The 15,092-nt window shown below is 40.2% G+C and overlaps 1 protein-coding gene across 1 annotated transcript in view; it reads left to right on the top strand.

The window, feature by feature from the left end:
* GALNT16 (polypeptide N-acetylgalactosaminyltransferase 16) overlaps positions 1 to 14,648 on the top strand; it is a 171,044-nt gene extending 156,396 nt beyond the window's left edge. The window contains exon 15 of the mRNA XM_063289812.1: positions 13,452 to 14,648. Coding sequence (XP_063145882.1) covers positions 13,452 to 13,589 — 138 coding nt within the window. The 3' untranslated portion in view covers positions 13,590 to 14,648. The remainder of the gene's footprint in view (positions 1 to 13,451) is intronic.
* The last annotated feature ends 444 nt before the right edge of the window (positions 14,649 to 15,092 follow it).

Raw genomic sequence — 15,092 nt, forward strand, 5'->3', positions numbered from 1 at the left:
AACAAAATTTCTTGAAATGTAGATGTAATTGGGGAGGAGGGGGGAACCAGCCTGGTTGATATCTGGACTATTAATTTGTTTAGAATAGGGATATCATGCTAGAGGAGTATGTCATGTTATGCATTCCTCTTCATAAATGAACCCCATCACAATTCCATTGTGTTCAAGGAAGTTGATATACCCAAGAAACTGGGTACTAAACTCTAGCCTAAACTAGAGGCATATAAAAGAACAATAAATGATAAATATTAATAATTGTTTCACAAATCACACTATGTTGCCAACATTAGGAGTGGAAAAATATTTCACACAATTAATGACAGACGCTCATTACATTCAGACAGATCTGAAGCAATGGATTGGGTTGTTTTCTTATAGAACATCTTATGCTTGGGAAAAATGATTCCTGTGCCAGGAGAACAGCCAAAGAAATCTGGTTTCCTGCTTTTGCTGTGTCTCTATATGCATATGGGGAACTAGTGCATGCAATGTTTTCAACCTTGAAACTGGAGTTTCTGAAATTAGGAATTAAATTTTGGTGAGGATCTTTCTGAGAGAATACACACACACACACACACACATCACATTTATATAGCTAGCCATCACACAGAACATGACTCTGGGCAGCATACAATAAAAACACAACATAAAAACTAACAATTAAAAAGCATTCTATAATTAAAAACACTAGCTGAAGTTACCAACGACAGAGTAGCAGAGAGAGCCACCATCAATCAGCCACCATTTCCCATCACTTTCTGATTTATAATTCCCTCAGGTGTTAGGGTATGTCATAGTTGTGTTCCATTCAGAAGCCACGTGCCATTAAAGACAAAATTGGTGACTGCCACTTGTGCCCATGTTATTCCCCAGAATATCCCTGAAATGTTGCTACTCTGTGATAAGGCATAATTCCAGTTGCATTCTGGATTTTTTTTTAAAGCACTTCTGGTTTGTGGTTTCTGAGGATGGCCTGTGGCTTTTCTGCAGTTACTACCATGTGCAACAAAAATACAATTTATGAAGCTTTAAATGGCCTTTAGGAAAAAAAATTAAAAGCAAATGAAAGAGATGGTAAGAACTGCCTCAAACTGCAACCTGCTAATGTGGCAAATGTAATGAGAACATTTGATTTGAATCCTATAAACAAAGAAAAAGAGTCCTGATTCCTGGCACTGGAGGCTTTCCTGTATCTTTTAATTACTGTGGTAAGCTCAGCATCTCCTGTTAGGTTGACACTTAGGTCATTGATAATCTGCAGTTGTAAAACAACTTTGATCACATTGATATTAAAGGAAGAAACTTTTTTGGATCTGGCTGTTGGCAACCATAAGGAATTTTGAATGGCCCTTGAGTTTGGCCCAACACTATCAGTTCTTTCATGACATTTTAATCAGTTGTGGTTCTTGGAAGCTTTAAACAAGGACTGTCGTGCTTTTGAAATCTTGTCCACAGAAAGCACAAGCAGAAGTTCTCCAAGAGAATTGGTTAAAGTAAGATATCTCTAAAAGCTGTCACAACACATATGCCAAGAAAGCTCTCACAGTTGAAATTAGGGCTATAAGTGATCTTCTCTGCAGGTGATTGCTACATGTGCACTAGCCAGCCTTTGAAGTAGGTCTCCAATTGCCTCTTAAGACCTTCACAGAATCTACTTCTCAGGGCGCAGTGAAGATTCTTGCAGCAGAAGCACCTGACAAACACTTTGCTGGTAATGCTGCCTACCACTCTTAGCTGATGTTTTTTATGAAACACCACATCAAGTCACACCTCTACTTGAGGACAGTAGCCTGTAGTTTCCAAGATTAAAATGGACCAGGACAGCCCATCTCAGTTGACTGGATTCACACATTAGGCTAAGATATAAGCCACAATTTACAACCGTAATGTCTGGATTCATACATTGTGCTGACCCACAAAGAACATAACTCCATTATGGCTTAGGGAAAGTGTGAATCCAGCCGCTAAATGGTGAGGAGAGGTAGTTTCAAAGCTGAGGAGCCACTACAAAAGAGGCATCTCTATGGTAGATAATCATCTAAATGCTCCTATGTAGCGGAGAAGCAAATAAGGCCTTCGAAGCAGATTTCAGCTGTGATCAGGCAGGGATCATAAGTGGAAACATACATAAACCATTTAGGTCATGAATATGCATATAGACAGCTGATTAAGCTGGTGCCCAGATGTCTTTCTCCACCAGCATCTGGACAATCATATTTTGGCCTAGCTGAAATTTCTCAGTCAGTTTCAGAAGCATTACTATGTAAAGTGTTGTGCTAATATAATTTGGAGGTACCTAACACATGGATAACTGAGACTTGGTATGGCTGCAATCATCTTCAGCTGATTAAAAAAAAGTACTCCTGACTTATGCCATTAACTGGGCTTCTCCACATATGATTGTGTCCAATGTACTTCCAAATTTCTTATCTGATTTTTCAGGGGAAGTGCAATCCCATGCAGAATCAGTTCTACACCACTATCCAGATTAGTTGACTTTGCAGTCCCAACACACACATTACAGATTGATCTTCCTCATACTTTCCAATACCATATCCATATTCAAACTGAGATACTCTATCACTTCCCTGGAACATTTAGGTGAAAAAAAGAAAGACAAAACCACATAGTCATCCACACAGTTATTGAATCAAAGTCCAGAACTCTGAAACTTCTACTCTTCTTCCATTAGTCTCCTATAGACATTGGAAAGAATAGATGATGGAGCTGTGTGAGAAATGCTGACAAGTGGAACAGAAGCCATCAGTTTTTGATACTACCCAGGAAAAATCAGAGCCATTGAAGCACTGTGTTTCCCAAGCCTAGTCTTGGTATTAAGTAAGCAATATGTCTTATAACGACTCATACGTGAATAATTTCTATGCTATTCTTTTCATATAGCATGTGGTCTCCACCATGGAAAGATCATCACTGGAACAGATTAAGGCAAGGAATAGCTAAAATACAAAAACTAGTCTCCTAGACATGACATTGGACTCTGTCTATTGATTTTTTTATTCCACACCAAACTTTCCCTGTTATTTTATAGAGTTCAGGTGAGCCCCCCCCCCCAATCATTTCCTCCCTGCCACCCCCTTAGTATCACATGTTGAAAAGTGCTGGTTTACAATTTTCTCCAAGCTTCTATCACAATAGCAGTGCAAGAATTCAGGAGCAAACTGACAGTGCTGTCTCACTTGGTTTGGAAGTGTGATTGGGACAAAGCTGGTGACAATGTGCAGTCGTGCCTCTTTTTATTACCCGCCCTCTCATCCACTAAATAGTGAAGAAGGGAGATTTCTATCTGGTGTTATAGATCTCACAAGCTTCTAATCATTCTCCTGTGCTGTTCAGTGTTTTTGTGACCTCACTGGGGAGGTCATTTGAAATGTGGTGTCATCATATAACACTCAGCTCTGTTTCTCCTTTCACCTGTAGCAGGGCCTTCACAGTTGCTTAGAGCTAGGGATGGATTGGATGAAGTGCACAGACCAAAGATGAATTTGGATAAGTTGGAGGTACTAGGTTTCCCAGATTCAGAAATTAGGAAATTGGCAAAATTTTAATGAGGTAGCACTCTCTCCAAAAGAACAAGTGTATCGCTTGGGGATTCTCCCTAAATTCTGTCTCTTGCTAGGAGTGCAGGTGGTCTCAATAGCATGAAAAAGCTTTAGCTACAATCCTATCTGAATTGGGACAACCTAGCTTTGATCCATGTCCTTAAAAACTTCTTTTGAGTCTTATACCTTACATAAGGCAGTTTAAAAGCTGGAATAGATGCAGAATATAGCTGCTTAATTGTCAAGTGGGGTGGCTAAATAGGAGTACATAACACTGGCCCTGAAAGCATTGCGCTGGCTGCCTCTGAGCTGCCATGCCCAAATGACACCAAAGCCTTAAACAAAATAGAGGTAGATGCTCTTGTAAGGAAGCAGAGTTTTCTGAAAGAGAAGCTGGCTAAAGGGAAAAGAGACTTCTGTCTCATTTAGGACTATAAAGGTTGGTATGAAGCCCATGGATGGAACCTCCACCTTTTCTGAACTCCAACTCCCTTTTTCTAGAGATCTCCATGTTCAGGGAGAGAAAAGCAAAGTAACTCTTTTTTGTCTCATTGCAGACAAAACTGCTCTAAATGTGGAGAGCGGTACCTTCCCTGGATAATTCCTCAACCTCCTGTTCATCTCCAGTCAGTTTTGTTTTCCTCACTTTTCTTTCCTATGCTGAGCTGAGTAACTCCCTTCCTCAAATATCTCATATCTGATCTGTTCCCTTGTCCTTCTTTTGACTGCTGTTTCTGCTGGAAGGAGGATGTGTGTGAATGAGAAAGTGTGTTTGTGTGTATGTGTATGCAGGTAAGGGATTGATTAATTTTATAAATTGGGTGCCTTATTTTACAGGCAATTAATTTAATCAGTAGTTACCAACACAATTAATATTAGTGCTTTTTTAATCCCTGCCATTTTTTGAGTATGGTTTCTGACCAGTATGTGGGTGCACGCGCCCACTTAATCATATTTATAGTGAGGTAGGGAACTCTCCAGAATTTATTTCAGCTCTGGTTGATAACATAGAAATTTTGTGTGTGCTTTTAATATTTATTTCTGTTACTCTTCCTTTTGAAGATTGGGGGAAGTCTCTTACATTCAGGACCGCTTCCTTTGGGGTAAATACTGTAAGGTAGTTGTGATTACCAGTTTGGCCTAGTGGTTACTGGACTGTGATCATGGAGACCTAAGTTCTAGTCCTGTGTTAAGCATGGAAGCCAACTATGTACCAGTCGCTTTTTTTCAGCCCTAAAAAAAAAGGCTGCACGTAGATAGGTTTTGTAGGAAAGCAGAGTTGTTTGTTTTGTTTCAGTTTTCCAGCGTTCTTTATCTTCTTTACTAAAACAGATCTCATCCTCAATGTGCTGGGCCCAAAGCTGGTGCATTCTTAGTGATTCTTTTATGCAATAAAGCAGGGCTGGTTCTAGGCCTGTGCAACCTAGGCTGCCAAATTTTAGGGGGTGCCAAAATTGAAAAGACTTCTGAAATATACAATATGAGTATAACATCTGATCATCTTTCTTTGTTGCTTTAGAACTTTTTCTTTCTATGCTTTTCAAAAACACTTACCCACATGTTGGTCAAGTGGTAGTCAATAGTACACCAACCAGAGGTTACAAGTCTCAAAAGAGAAATTACTGTTACAGCTATGGACCTCAGGAAGCTGATAATATTACTGAAGCAAGACAAAGGTCTGATAGGAAGGTCCTGAGCAAGCAAGTCATGTGACTATCAGCTTATCAAAGTTATACCCAGGAAAGCAATAATAGCACACTCTGTATGCCAGGGTGGCCACTCAATGGTTAAATATAATTTTTTCAGAATTGTTGCCATATGACAACAATGGGTGCTGATGTAATTAAAATTATTTACTGTAATTCACAATAAATAGTACAGTATTGTAACAGTAGTACAATAATACAGCACAGTAAATAGGGTGAAAATATCTGAGAAAAGAAAATGTCCGAGAAAAGAGAAAAATTGTCCAGGGCTGAAAATCATGAGTGGCAAGCTCGAAAACTCAAAGAAAAAAAGAAACAAGAGGCTGCCTTTTTGAAATTCCTAAAAAATCAGAAGATGAGCCAAACCATAGGGGGTACCAGAACATGACTTTGTCTAGGGTGCCAAAATAAAGCTTAATAAAGCTATCAGATGCAAAATTTCAAACAAGGCTGAACCTCACATAGCTGCGTTATATTACTGCTCTCTGGGTGGCATCTTGAAAAATGGAACAGCAGGATGGGATATGGGAGAAATTAATGAAATCAAGCCCATTGGTTGTAGGTAGCTAATTACAAGATGCAAGGGTTCTGGAAATGCAGCCCCCTGCATGTAATCTCTGCCCTTGGTTCTCATTCTTATGCCCTTCCTTATTTTATGATTTCACTGAACTGAATGATAGTAAAAACAGCTGCTGTATTTCAAGTTCTGCAATTAATGGAGGCATTCTTTTATTTGATGTCATTCATTAGTGAGAGAAAACGTTTGCTGGGGACCCTGCTGTTATTGGCCATTACTGAAAAACCAATGAAGAGAATCAATTGCACTTAAAAGTGGTTACAAATTAGTAGGCCCCTAATCCAGAAAACTATTATGCCCATCACCACATATAAAGAAATGTGTAAAATTTGAAGGGACCTCAGAGGTATTTAGCTCCTGGTAATCACCAGAAGTAGAAGTCCCAATATTTTTCCTTTCCAAAGAATGTCTTAATCACCAGTTATGAACTGTGTTAGATGGACAGTAAAAAGTGATAGACATTTTCAATCAATTCTTCTCTCTATTGGTGAAACTAATAATAAAACAATCAAACTAATCCAGGTCATTGTCTAACCCAAGGTATACATAATAATGCACAGTGTTAAAACGCATGACAGTAAAACGATTTTAATCTAAATCATATCAGAGATAAAATAAGAGCCACTTGAAATTCAAGTGTTTTCTCAAAGGTATATTTTTACCAAGCGGCAAAAAAACTAGACAGTTTTCTTCAGGAAAATATTCCACAAAAAGAGGGCCACAGCTAAAAAGAATTTGGTTCTCATTTTCACCTATGAAACTTCAGTTAGCACATGTTGGAATCTGTATTTTGTTTTAAACCATTTTAAATGAAATTTTATCCCTGAAAGTCAGAAGATAAATGTACAGATAAATAAATAACTTGCAGTTATTTTTCAGAGGAAATGCAACCGCATATAAACAGATTGTATGCCTAGTCCTGGAATAACTGCTCCTCAAGCAAAAGTCCTTCTCTTCTGATTAAGTTTCAGTGTTTTCCCTCACTGTCCTCAGAAGCTGGTTCAGCATATGTACTGCCTTCCTAAAATCAGATTAAAATGACGAGGGATTATCATTGGATTATCTCAAATAATGATAACATAGATATGACAAAGACAACTGGCTAGAATGCCTTAATGTCGGCTTCTGGAACCAGCCTACAAGAAAGACTAGGATCATCTCAATAATGAGTCCCTGAGTCCCAACCATTTCAGAAAGATGTCTCAGAAAAATAAACAATGGAAAGAGAGAACCACAGAGGAATGGCCTTATACTCAGCAATCAAGATAGAGCTAGTCCTGAATGGGTTAGACTCCAAATCAGAATGGACACAACTCCATGGTCTCCAAAACAATCTTTCTTAAACGCACAAACAGAATCCCTGATCTCCAATTTTCCCAAAGAAACATGAGCTCTAATTGGCGCTATTAAGGGAATGTTCCTGTGCCTAATACAAAAAGATTGCAGGGGAGGTAGAAGAGTTTGTCTTCATAACCCATTTGTAAGGTTAGTTTATATCAGTGTTTCTCAACCTTAGCAACCCGAAGATGTGTGGACTTCAACATGGCTGGCTGGGGAATTCTGGGAGTTGAAGTCCACACATCTTCAAGTTGCCAAGGTTGAGAAACGCTGGTTTATGTCAACACTCTGCTGAAAACTAAACTGTTTTCTAATGTTCGGGGTGTTCCTCCCAGGGTTTTTTCTTTCTGGCACAACTAGCCTGAGCATGTATGTTAGATCTCATCTGGGCTATCTCGGTTCTGTTTGTTGTGGTATTAATTCAGATTATTTTTTCATTTATAATTATTTACATTTCAAAATTTTAGGCTGCCCAACTCCGGGCAGCTTAACATATACATATTGTGACCTTTATGGTGACTTTCATCTAGAGATGCTGTGTTCCTTTTGCTCTTGGGTGATGCTGCCGTCATTGGAGTACAGGGTAGAATGGGCAAGGGACCACTTTGGTTTAAGACTGGGGTGGGCAGGTGATGTCCTTGGGCCCCAATATAGCCTCTTTCTGCCTGTGAGATTCTGTCCCCACTGGTTTTAAAAAGATACTTGGAATTAAAAGAATTAAATATGAATTCTGCATGTTGCAAAGCCTTAGCATCTTGCAAAGGTTGTACTATAGAGGCATCTGGCAATTAACTCACTTTCTAATTGATGGATGCTTTGAAATTGGTCATTGTAAGCCATTTTGTGAGGGGACTCTCCACATGGTAGATTAAGGACTCTAAATCTTGGGTCAGACTTGCCTAAGTTTGTGAACCTGGACTATAATCTTCCTAGATAGATAGATATTCAGCCTGAATCAGTCCACTGTGGACTATATTCTATCATGCTGGTCCAGTGTGGATTTTAATAGAAGTGTTTGGCTTCCCAGTATAGAGCTGAAAGACAGTGACTGGCTTAAAATCACCCAGCTGGCTCTATGCCTGAGGGTGGGCTAGAACTCATGGTCTCCTTCTCTAGGGCTGTTAACCATTACACCAAACTGGCATGAGTACACACACACTAGTTAGTTAGTTAGTTAGTTTCATTAAATTTGTTATGGCCGCACACTCCAACAGACTCTGGGCAGCTTACACAAAGCTGGCAATGTGTATTTTTCTTACATATATGTGCAAGCTATTAAAGTACATTTAATCCACAATTATGGCTGCAAGAAAATACAGATGTAGAAAATTGTCAGGTATAATTTATACATATGCATGGCTAGCAGTTATTTCCAAATTTTGGAGCGGTCTGCACACACTCTATCTCGTCCCCAGCAGCTGAGACCGCATCATCCCTATTTGCCATTGTTGCTGCTGTTTATTTATGTGTTTGCTTAATATCCTGCTTTTCTGTCCATATAGCACTCGAGGTGGCTTTAACTTTAATCAGTGGATCCCTTAAAAAGCCACAACTTTTTTGTCAGGCTCAAGTAGAGGCTTCTTCCATGAGTAGCAGGGGGTGCTAGGCTCACCTGAGTCTGAAGCACTTTTTCTGATTCTTTTCAAAGGGTGCAGAAGAACTACTATTTAGACCACTGAAAGATTCCCTAATATGACTGCAGCCTGGTGCTAATTGCAGCTACACAAACAATGTCCTGGAAAATGGAAAAAGAGGTGCAGGTGTTACTTCCAAGACAAGGAACTAATGACAAAAGCTAAGAAGGCCCTTGCACTGGATATTTATACATTTTAAAATCCATATATTTGCAGCCAGAGACACAGATCTGGATAGTTTATAACTGTGTCCATATGTTAGCCTGAGAAGAATGACTCAGGAGGAATGCCTTCTGAGCTCTAGCATTAATGTCAAAAAGGTCAGGTCAACTGGACAGCACTGCCAGCTATTTCCTCCTTGCGTGTGCTCTATCAACCACTGAATTTCACCCATTTGATTGAAACTACAGATTTGTCCCTTGTTGCCCTTGTCAGTCAAGCAGATGAGACAAGAATCAATTTTATATCTGTGGGATGTAAGGCTACTGAGAGCATGTTGTCATAAAATAACCTTTTGTCTTGCTAAAGAAGATGAAAAAGAAGGCCCAGCAGATGAGAGGACTCTAACCATTCAGCTACAAAACAATCTCATCTCCTTTAGTAGAGATGCCACACAATTTGAATTTGGAAACTTCATGTTTCCCAATCTATACTGTGGTTACTGTTTATGTAAAGCTTCATTACGCTATACTAGCTGACTTCCAGACTCATAGGAGGAGTGAAATACAAAGCTGGCTGTCTGGGGCAGAAGGGATTGGGCCTCTGTTTCATGCCTCCGTTTCACAGAACATACGATTTAGGTAAAGTCACAGGGCAGAAGAAACAGTTAAGCAATCTCCAGCTGTTACACAGAAATACCTGTGGACTTCCTCTCTCTTCTGTTGCCTTTTCATAGATTAATGAAACAGGTACATGCTTCAAATAGTGCTTAGTCATAAGCTGATTTGCTCAAATGAACTGAACCACAACTACAGAAAGAGGCACAAAACGAAAACCATCTATTAATATCAGTTACTGTTTTGCATGTTAATAGGCTAACGCTAGGTTAGCATTAGTTATGAGAAACTTGAGTAGAACTGCAGCAGGCACCAACACCAGACACCAGCACCTAATTAAGTTTGATCAAGAAAAAAATGAAGCATGTCAGAGCCACTTAGTATTTGGGTGGGAGATCACCAAGAAATCTCAGAAATGTGGGATAGAATGGGACATCAAACATGCCAGAAAAAAAGCAGAGGCAATTTTGGGGGGGATCCATGTAGTCACCAGGAGTTGACTTTAACCTGAGGGAGTCCCTATTTTTATTAGATTTTGAGCAAATAGGATGCTTTGATACTACACGACGATGAACTGATACCTTGTCTAGTTATTTATTTACAGTGTTTCTATATCACCAATTCCACAATGACTCCCAATGGGTAATAAAAACTGAACTTAGCATTTATAAGAAACCATAAAGAGTAACCATACCCCAAGCCCAGCATTTGATAAGTGACTCCTTCAGCTCCTCACACATTAAAAGTTCTCAGAACAGCCCTCCAGATCTCTGAAGGTAACCCATTCCATAATAAAAAGGCAGTTCCAAAAAAAGCATATCACTCTAACTGCCCCCCCATCTCACATAGGGAGCACTCTCAGCTTACCCATTTGGGATGAATGAACTGGATGGGTTGGTTCTACCTGCAGATTCCAAGAGTCTAACTGCATCAAGTGTAACTCCTGGGTAGCTTTGAAAGACAGCCTCATGTTCAGCATATTGTGGTAGCAAAGATGAGAGGCTATGAGGCTGTGGGTAACAGCTACCAGGGCATCATGCTTCTGGAAGGAATGCAACTGGTACACCAGTCAGAACTAGTCAAAGATCTTCCACACTATCTAGTGGTAGCTGTGCATCTAGGAGGATCTTTAAGGCAAACCTGCTACTTTAGGTGGTGGGATTCCCAATCCAGAATTATTGTTGGAGTACAATGCCAGATGGCTTCTGGCCAACAGCACCTTATCTTGCAGGGATTCAATCTCTGACTCTAGCAGCTTCCAGGTACCAGGCCAGAACTTTCAGCATATGTCTGGCTCAGCCTGGGAGGTGATTTATAATTTGACATAACTGTGATCCAATGGATGTCTTCCACAAGTGGCTTCACATCAATGTGAAATAATATGGGGGAGAGAGATGAACCCTGAGGCACCCCACAAGTGACTCTCCTCCCCTGGATGACCTCTACCCCTATTATGACTGCCCACTCAGGAAGGAACAGAACTACTGAAGAGCAGTGCCCAGCCCTGCAGGTGGTCCAGGGGAATACCACGGGTAATGGTGCTTAAAGCTTCTGAGAGGTCTAAAAGAATCGGGACCACCCCTCTTTCTGGCTCTGATGCAGGTTATTCACCAGAGTGACCCAAACAGTTTCCTCCTCTACCCTGATAAGAATCTGACTGAAAAGGATTCAGGCAATCAGGTTTCTCTAGAACAACCTATAGTTGGAGTCCCACCACTATCTTGGCAATTTTCTCAAAAAGGGAAGGTTGGAGACCAGGCAATAGTTATCATGATTGATTGGAGATTGCATCTTTTTATGTCCTCAAATAGATATCCAATTATAAAAAGGAAGGTATGTTACCTCAGTATTGAAGTTTCCAGGAGAATATACAGATGCTTTCCCTCTTTATATACATAGAAATCCATTTAGGAAAGCATTGGGTCCCTACATGTGCTTTATACTCCAAGGGGTCTGTCCTAGCTACAATACTGATACAGTTGGATAATTGATACTAAGGGTTAGGGTTAGGGTATGTCAGTTCACTAACAACAGAGGATTTGCCAAGGAGCAAATGCAGTCTAGTGTCAGTGGTTCAAAAAGATGTTAGTTTGATTTCTTTATTCCTCAGCCAGAACTCCAGGAATCCAAACTCCTTATTTGTTCCACCCTTTAAAGAAAGACAGCCTTGATGACTCCTTCAAAAATTTGTTAATATAGCTAATGGATTTTGTGGTCCTTTATCTTTAAGAGGGTTTGCTGAAAAATAAGGATGTACCAATCGAAGCAAATATTTGTAGCTCAGGGTTGAACTGTGGAGTCCTTGGTGCCTTGTTGTTTTCTTGCAGATGTTTCATTGCCAGACAGGGCAACATCTTCAGTGCAAATAGGGAAAGGGTCTTGCTCTCTGTTTATATACAGTGGCTTGCCCTGCTTGTGTTGGTGGGGGTGTTGTTCTCTCCTTGGGAGTTCTTTAATTGGGCTGTTATTTGCTGCTTGGTTGATTGACTGAGTTAATAGTTCCTTGATTAGGGTATATTGTGCTGTTTGATGGTTCATCTGGTGTTAATCCTAGTGTTGATTTTTGCATATCTGGGTGTTGATTGCTGGGAGGAGGTGTACTGGTCTTTTGGCTTTTCTATTGTCTCTTTGAATGGTATATAAATGTTGTTTACTTCTATGTGTCTGTTGATGGCTGCGTTGTCTGAGTGCCAGGCTTCCAGGAATTCTCTAGCATTTTTGGATTTGGCTTGGTTTAGGATGCTCACAGTTTCCCAGTTGAAACTAGGGTTGAGTCTGTCCATGTGTTGTGAGATTAAGGAGTTTTCATCATGTCTTCTGACTGCTAGTTGGTGTTCATGGATGTGCTCTGCTAGTCTTCTGCCTGTCTGTCCTACATAGTGGCTGTTACAGTCTTTGCACAGGATGTTGTAAATAATTCCTGTTTTTTCTTCTTGGGCTATCGGGTCTTTTGGGTTGCTTAATATATTTGGAAGAGTTTTAGTTGGTTTATGTGCTACGGTGATGCCATGCGATTGTAACAGTCTGTTGGTGGTTTCTGAGATGTTTCTGATGTATGGCAGTGTTATCCTTTTCATAGCTTCTGTTGGTTGGGTTGTTGTGGGTTGGGTGGTAAGGCACTTTTTGATGAAGTTGAGATATTTACATATTAAGTAACCCAAAAGACCCAATAGCCCAAGAAGAATTAACTCAGTCAATCAACCAAGCAGCAAACAACAGCCCAATCAAAGAACTCCCAAGGAGAGAACAACACCCCTACCAACACAAGCAGGGCAAGCCACTGTGTATAAACAGAGAGCAAGGCCCTCTCTCTTTTCGCACTGAAGATGTTGCCTAGTCTGGCAATGAAACGTCTGCAAGAAAACAACAAGGCTCAGAGAGTTCCAAGGACTCCACAAATAAGGATGTTTCATGGAGGGATTGATCCTGAATCTTTTGTAAGTAAAATCTCCTTCAACTCAAGTTCAATCCTAGTGGCTGCATGGACACTTTTATGTGGTTTTCCTGCCCACAATATGGGGGTGGTTTGTTGTTGTTGGCTTATAAGTTATTTTTATTTTCAAATTCCCAGTCTGGCTTTCCTGGTGGTCTCTCATCCAAGAGCTAACCAGTTCTGACCAGCTTAGCTTGTGAAGATCAGCCAAGCCCAGCTAGATTAGGAAAAGGCCTAATCAAAATGTAAAATGGTGATGTGCATTGAAGAAGAAATTCATAAACTTGCTTAATTATTACCATTTCCATTTAATAAATAGCTATTTTGGAACATACAGAGAAAACAAGAAATGAAGGAAAGAAGAGGACACATTTCATATCTTGATGCTATTCTTTTTCTTTTCTTCCTTCTTATTTCCCCCTTGCAGAAATGGAAGATGAAAGGTAGCTTCATCCAGCATTTTGTCAGTGGCCTATGCTTAGAAAATGAGTCCAGCAGATTAGTGACCAACATCTGCCAGTCGGATATTCTGGGTCAACAGTGGGAGCTGCTCCAAGCCACATGATGGTTGCCCAGCTTCTTTTTGGTTCTGATACTTTTTGCATGAGACTCTGGGAATGGAAGGGGCTAGGGTGGGTGATGAATTCTGGTTTTCTTTAAACCTAAATGTTTTGACTGCGATCCTCAGCCAATAACCATTTCAGATGAAATGTCATTGTTTTTGGATTCAAGTTAATGAAGCACTCCAAGCTGTATGGCAACATCAGTGGAAATGGCCCATCTTTTCCCACTTTGAGTAACAGTGGGAACTGGGTGGGAAGAATCTATCACAGTAATCAATGTGTGTTTAAGCCTGATTGACAGCTCTTCCCTTCCATTCCTTTGTCTCCAGAGAAACTTATGGTCTATGATCCCATGGAGTTGCTGCAGTTGGTGTCTGTGACCATGCTCAATGTGAACTCCTGATGGGTTTGCTTGATTTCAGACATGATGTTGCCTCTCATTCTGCATGTGTGTCATACTGTTTGATTCATGGAAAGGGTGGCAAGAAAAGGGGAGGGGCTAAGTTATAGAAAAGTACATAATTGGTGGGAAATGAGACAGAGGTAAAGCTTTTTGTTTTTGTTTCTGAATGTGTTTCATCACTGGAGCACATTGATATCATTCCTTGCAGAGATAGCGTTCCTTGCTTTCTCTGGCAGGTAGGATTGATAGAACTGCAGGAAGAAAGCTAAACCAGTCTTTACCAGCAAAGATATCTGGTATATTTCTTAAGCTTTAAGATCTGAGGTAGAGAAATATTGTTAGAAATTACATGAACAAAGGCTCCTTTTTTCCTGCCCTCTGGAGAGAACACATATTCTTTCCTTCTGCTTTCACTAACATGTGCTTGGCATACAGTCATGGGGAAAAGGCAGCTCATGGTAACTATTCTGTATTCTTGTAAATACAGCTTTGGCTGATGGCCAAAGGGTCAACTTGTACTTTTACACTCATCCCTTTTAGGTTAATCAAAATTGGATTTCTTCCTAAGGGCCTATCAGCTATTTCCCAGCCTAGTCCTGCCTGGGAAACCTTTTGGAGCCATGCCCAAAGCAAAGCTTTCTTCCCTTGTTTGTATATGTGTATATGTGTGGGTATGTGTTTAGTGCAAAACATGAACCTGGAGCGTTGGCCAATATCCTCACAATAATCTCAAATTACCCAGCAAAGAGTGTGACCCTCTGTGCCTTTGCTGCTGGCAGAATGACAGTGCTTGCTCTGAATTCATTTAAGACAGCAATTTCTATGGGAATCTCAACTGAATAGATCAGAAGGAGTCTGGTAGCACCTTTTCCAACTAACCAATTGTATTCCAAGGCATAAGCTTTCATGAGCTGCATCTCACTGCATCATAATGCATCTGATGCATTATGATGAAGTGAGCTGCAATTCACAAATGCTTATACCTTTGAATAAAATTGGTTAGTTGGAAAAGGTGCTACCCTATTCTTTCCAATTTTTGGCTACCATAGACTAACCTGCTTCTCTTCTTACAACGTCAACTGAATAAAGTGAAACTTACTTC

Source organism: Candoia aspera, chromosome 1, assembly GCF_035149785.1.
Source record: "Candoia aspera isolate rCanAsp1 chromosome 1, rCanAsp1.hap2, whole genome shotgun sequence".
Classification (NCBI taxonomy): domain Eukaryota; kingdom Metazoa; phylum Chordata; class Lepidosauria; order Squamata; family Boidae; genus Candoia; species Candoia aspera.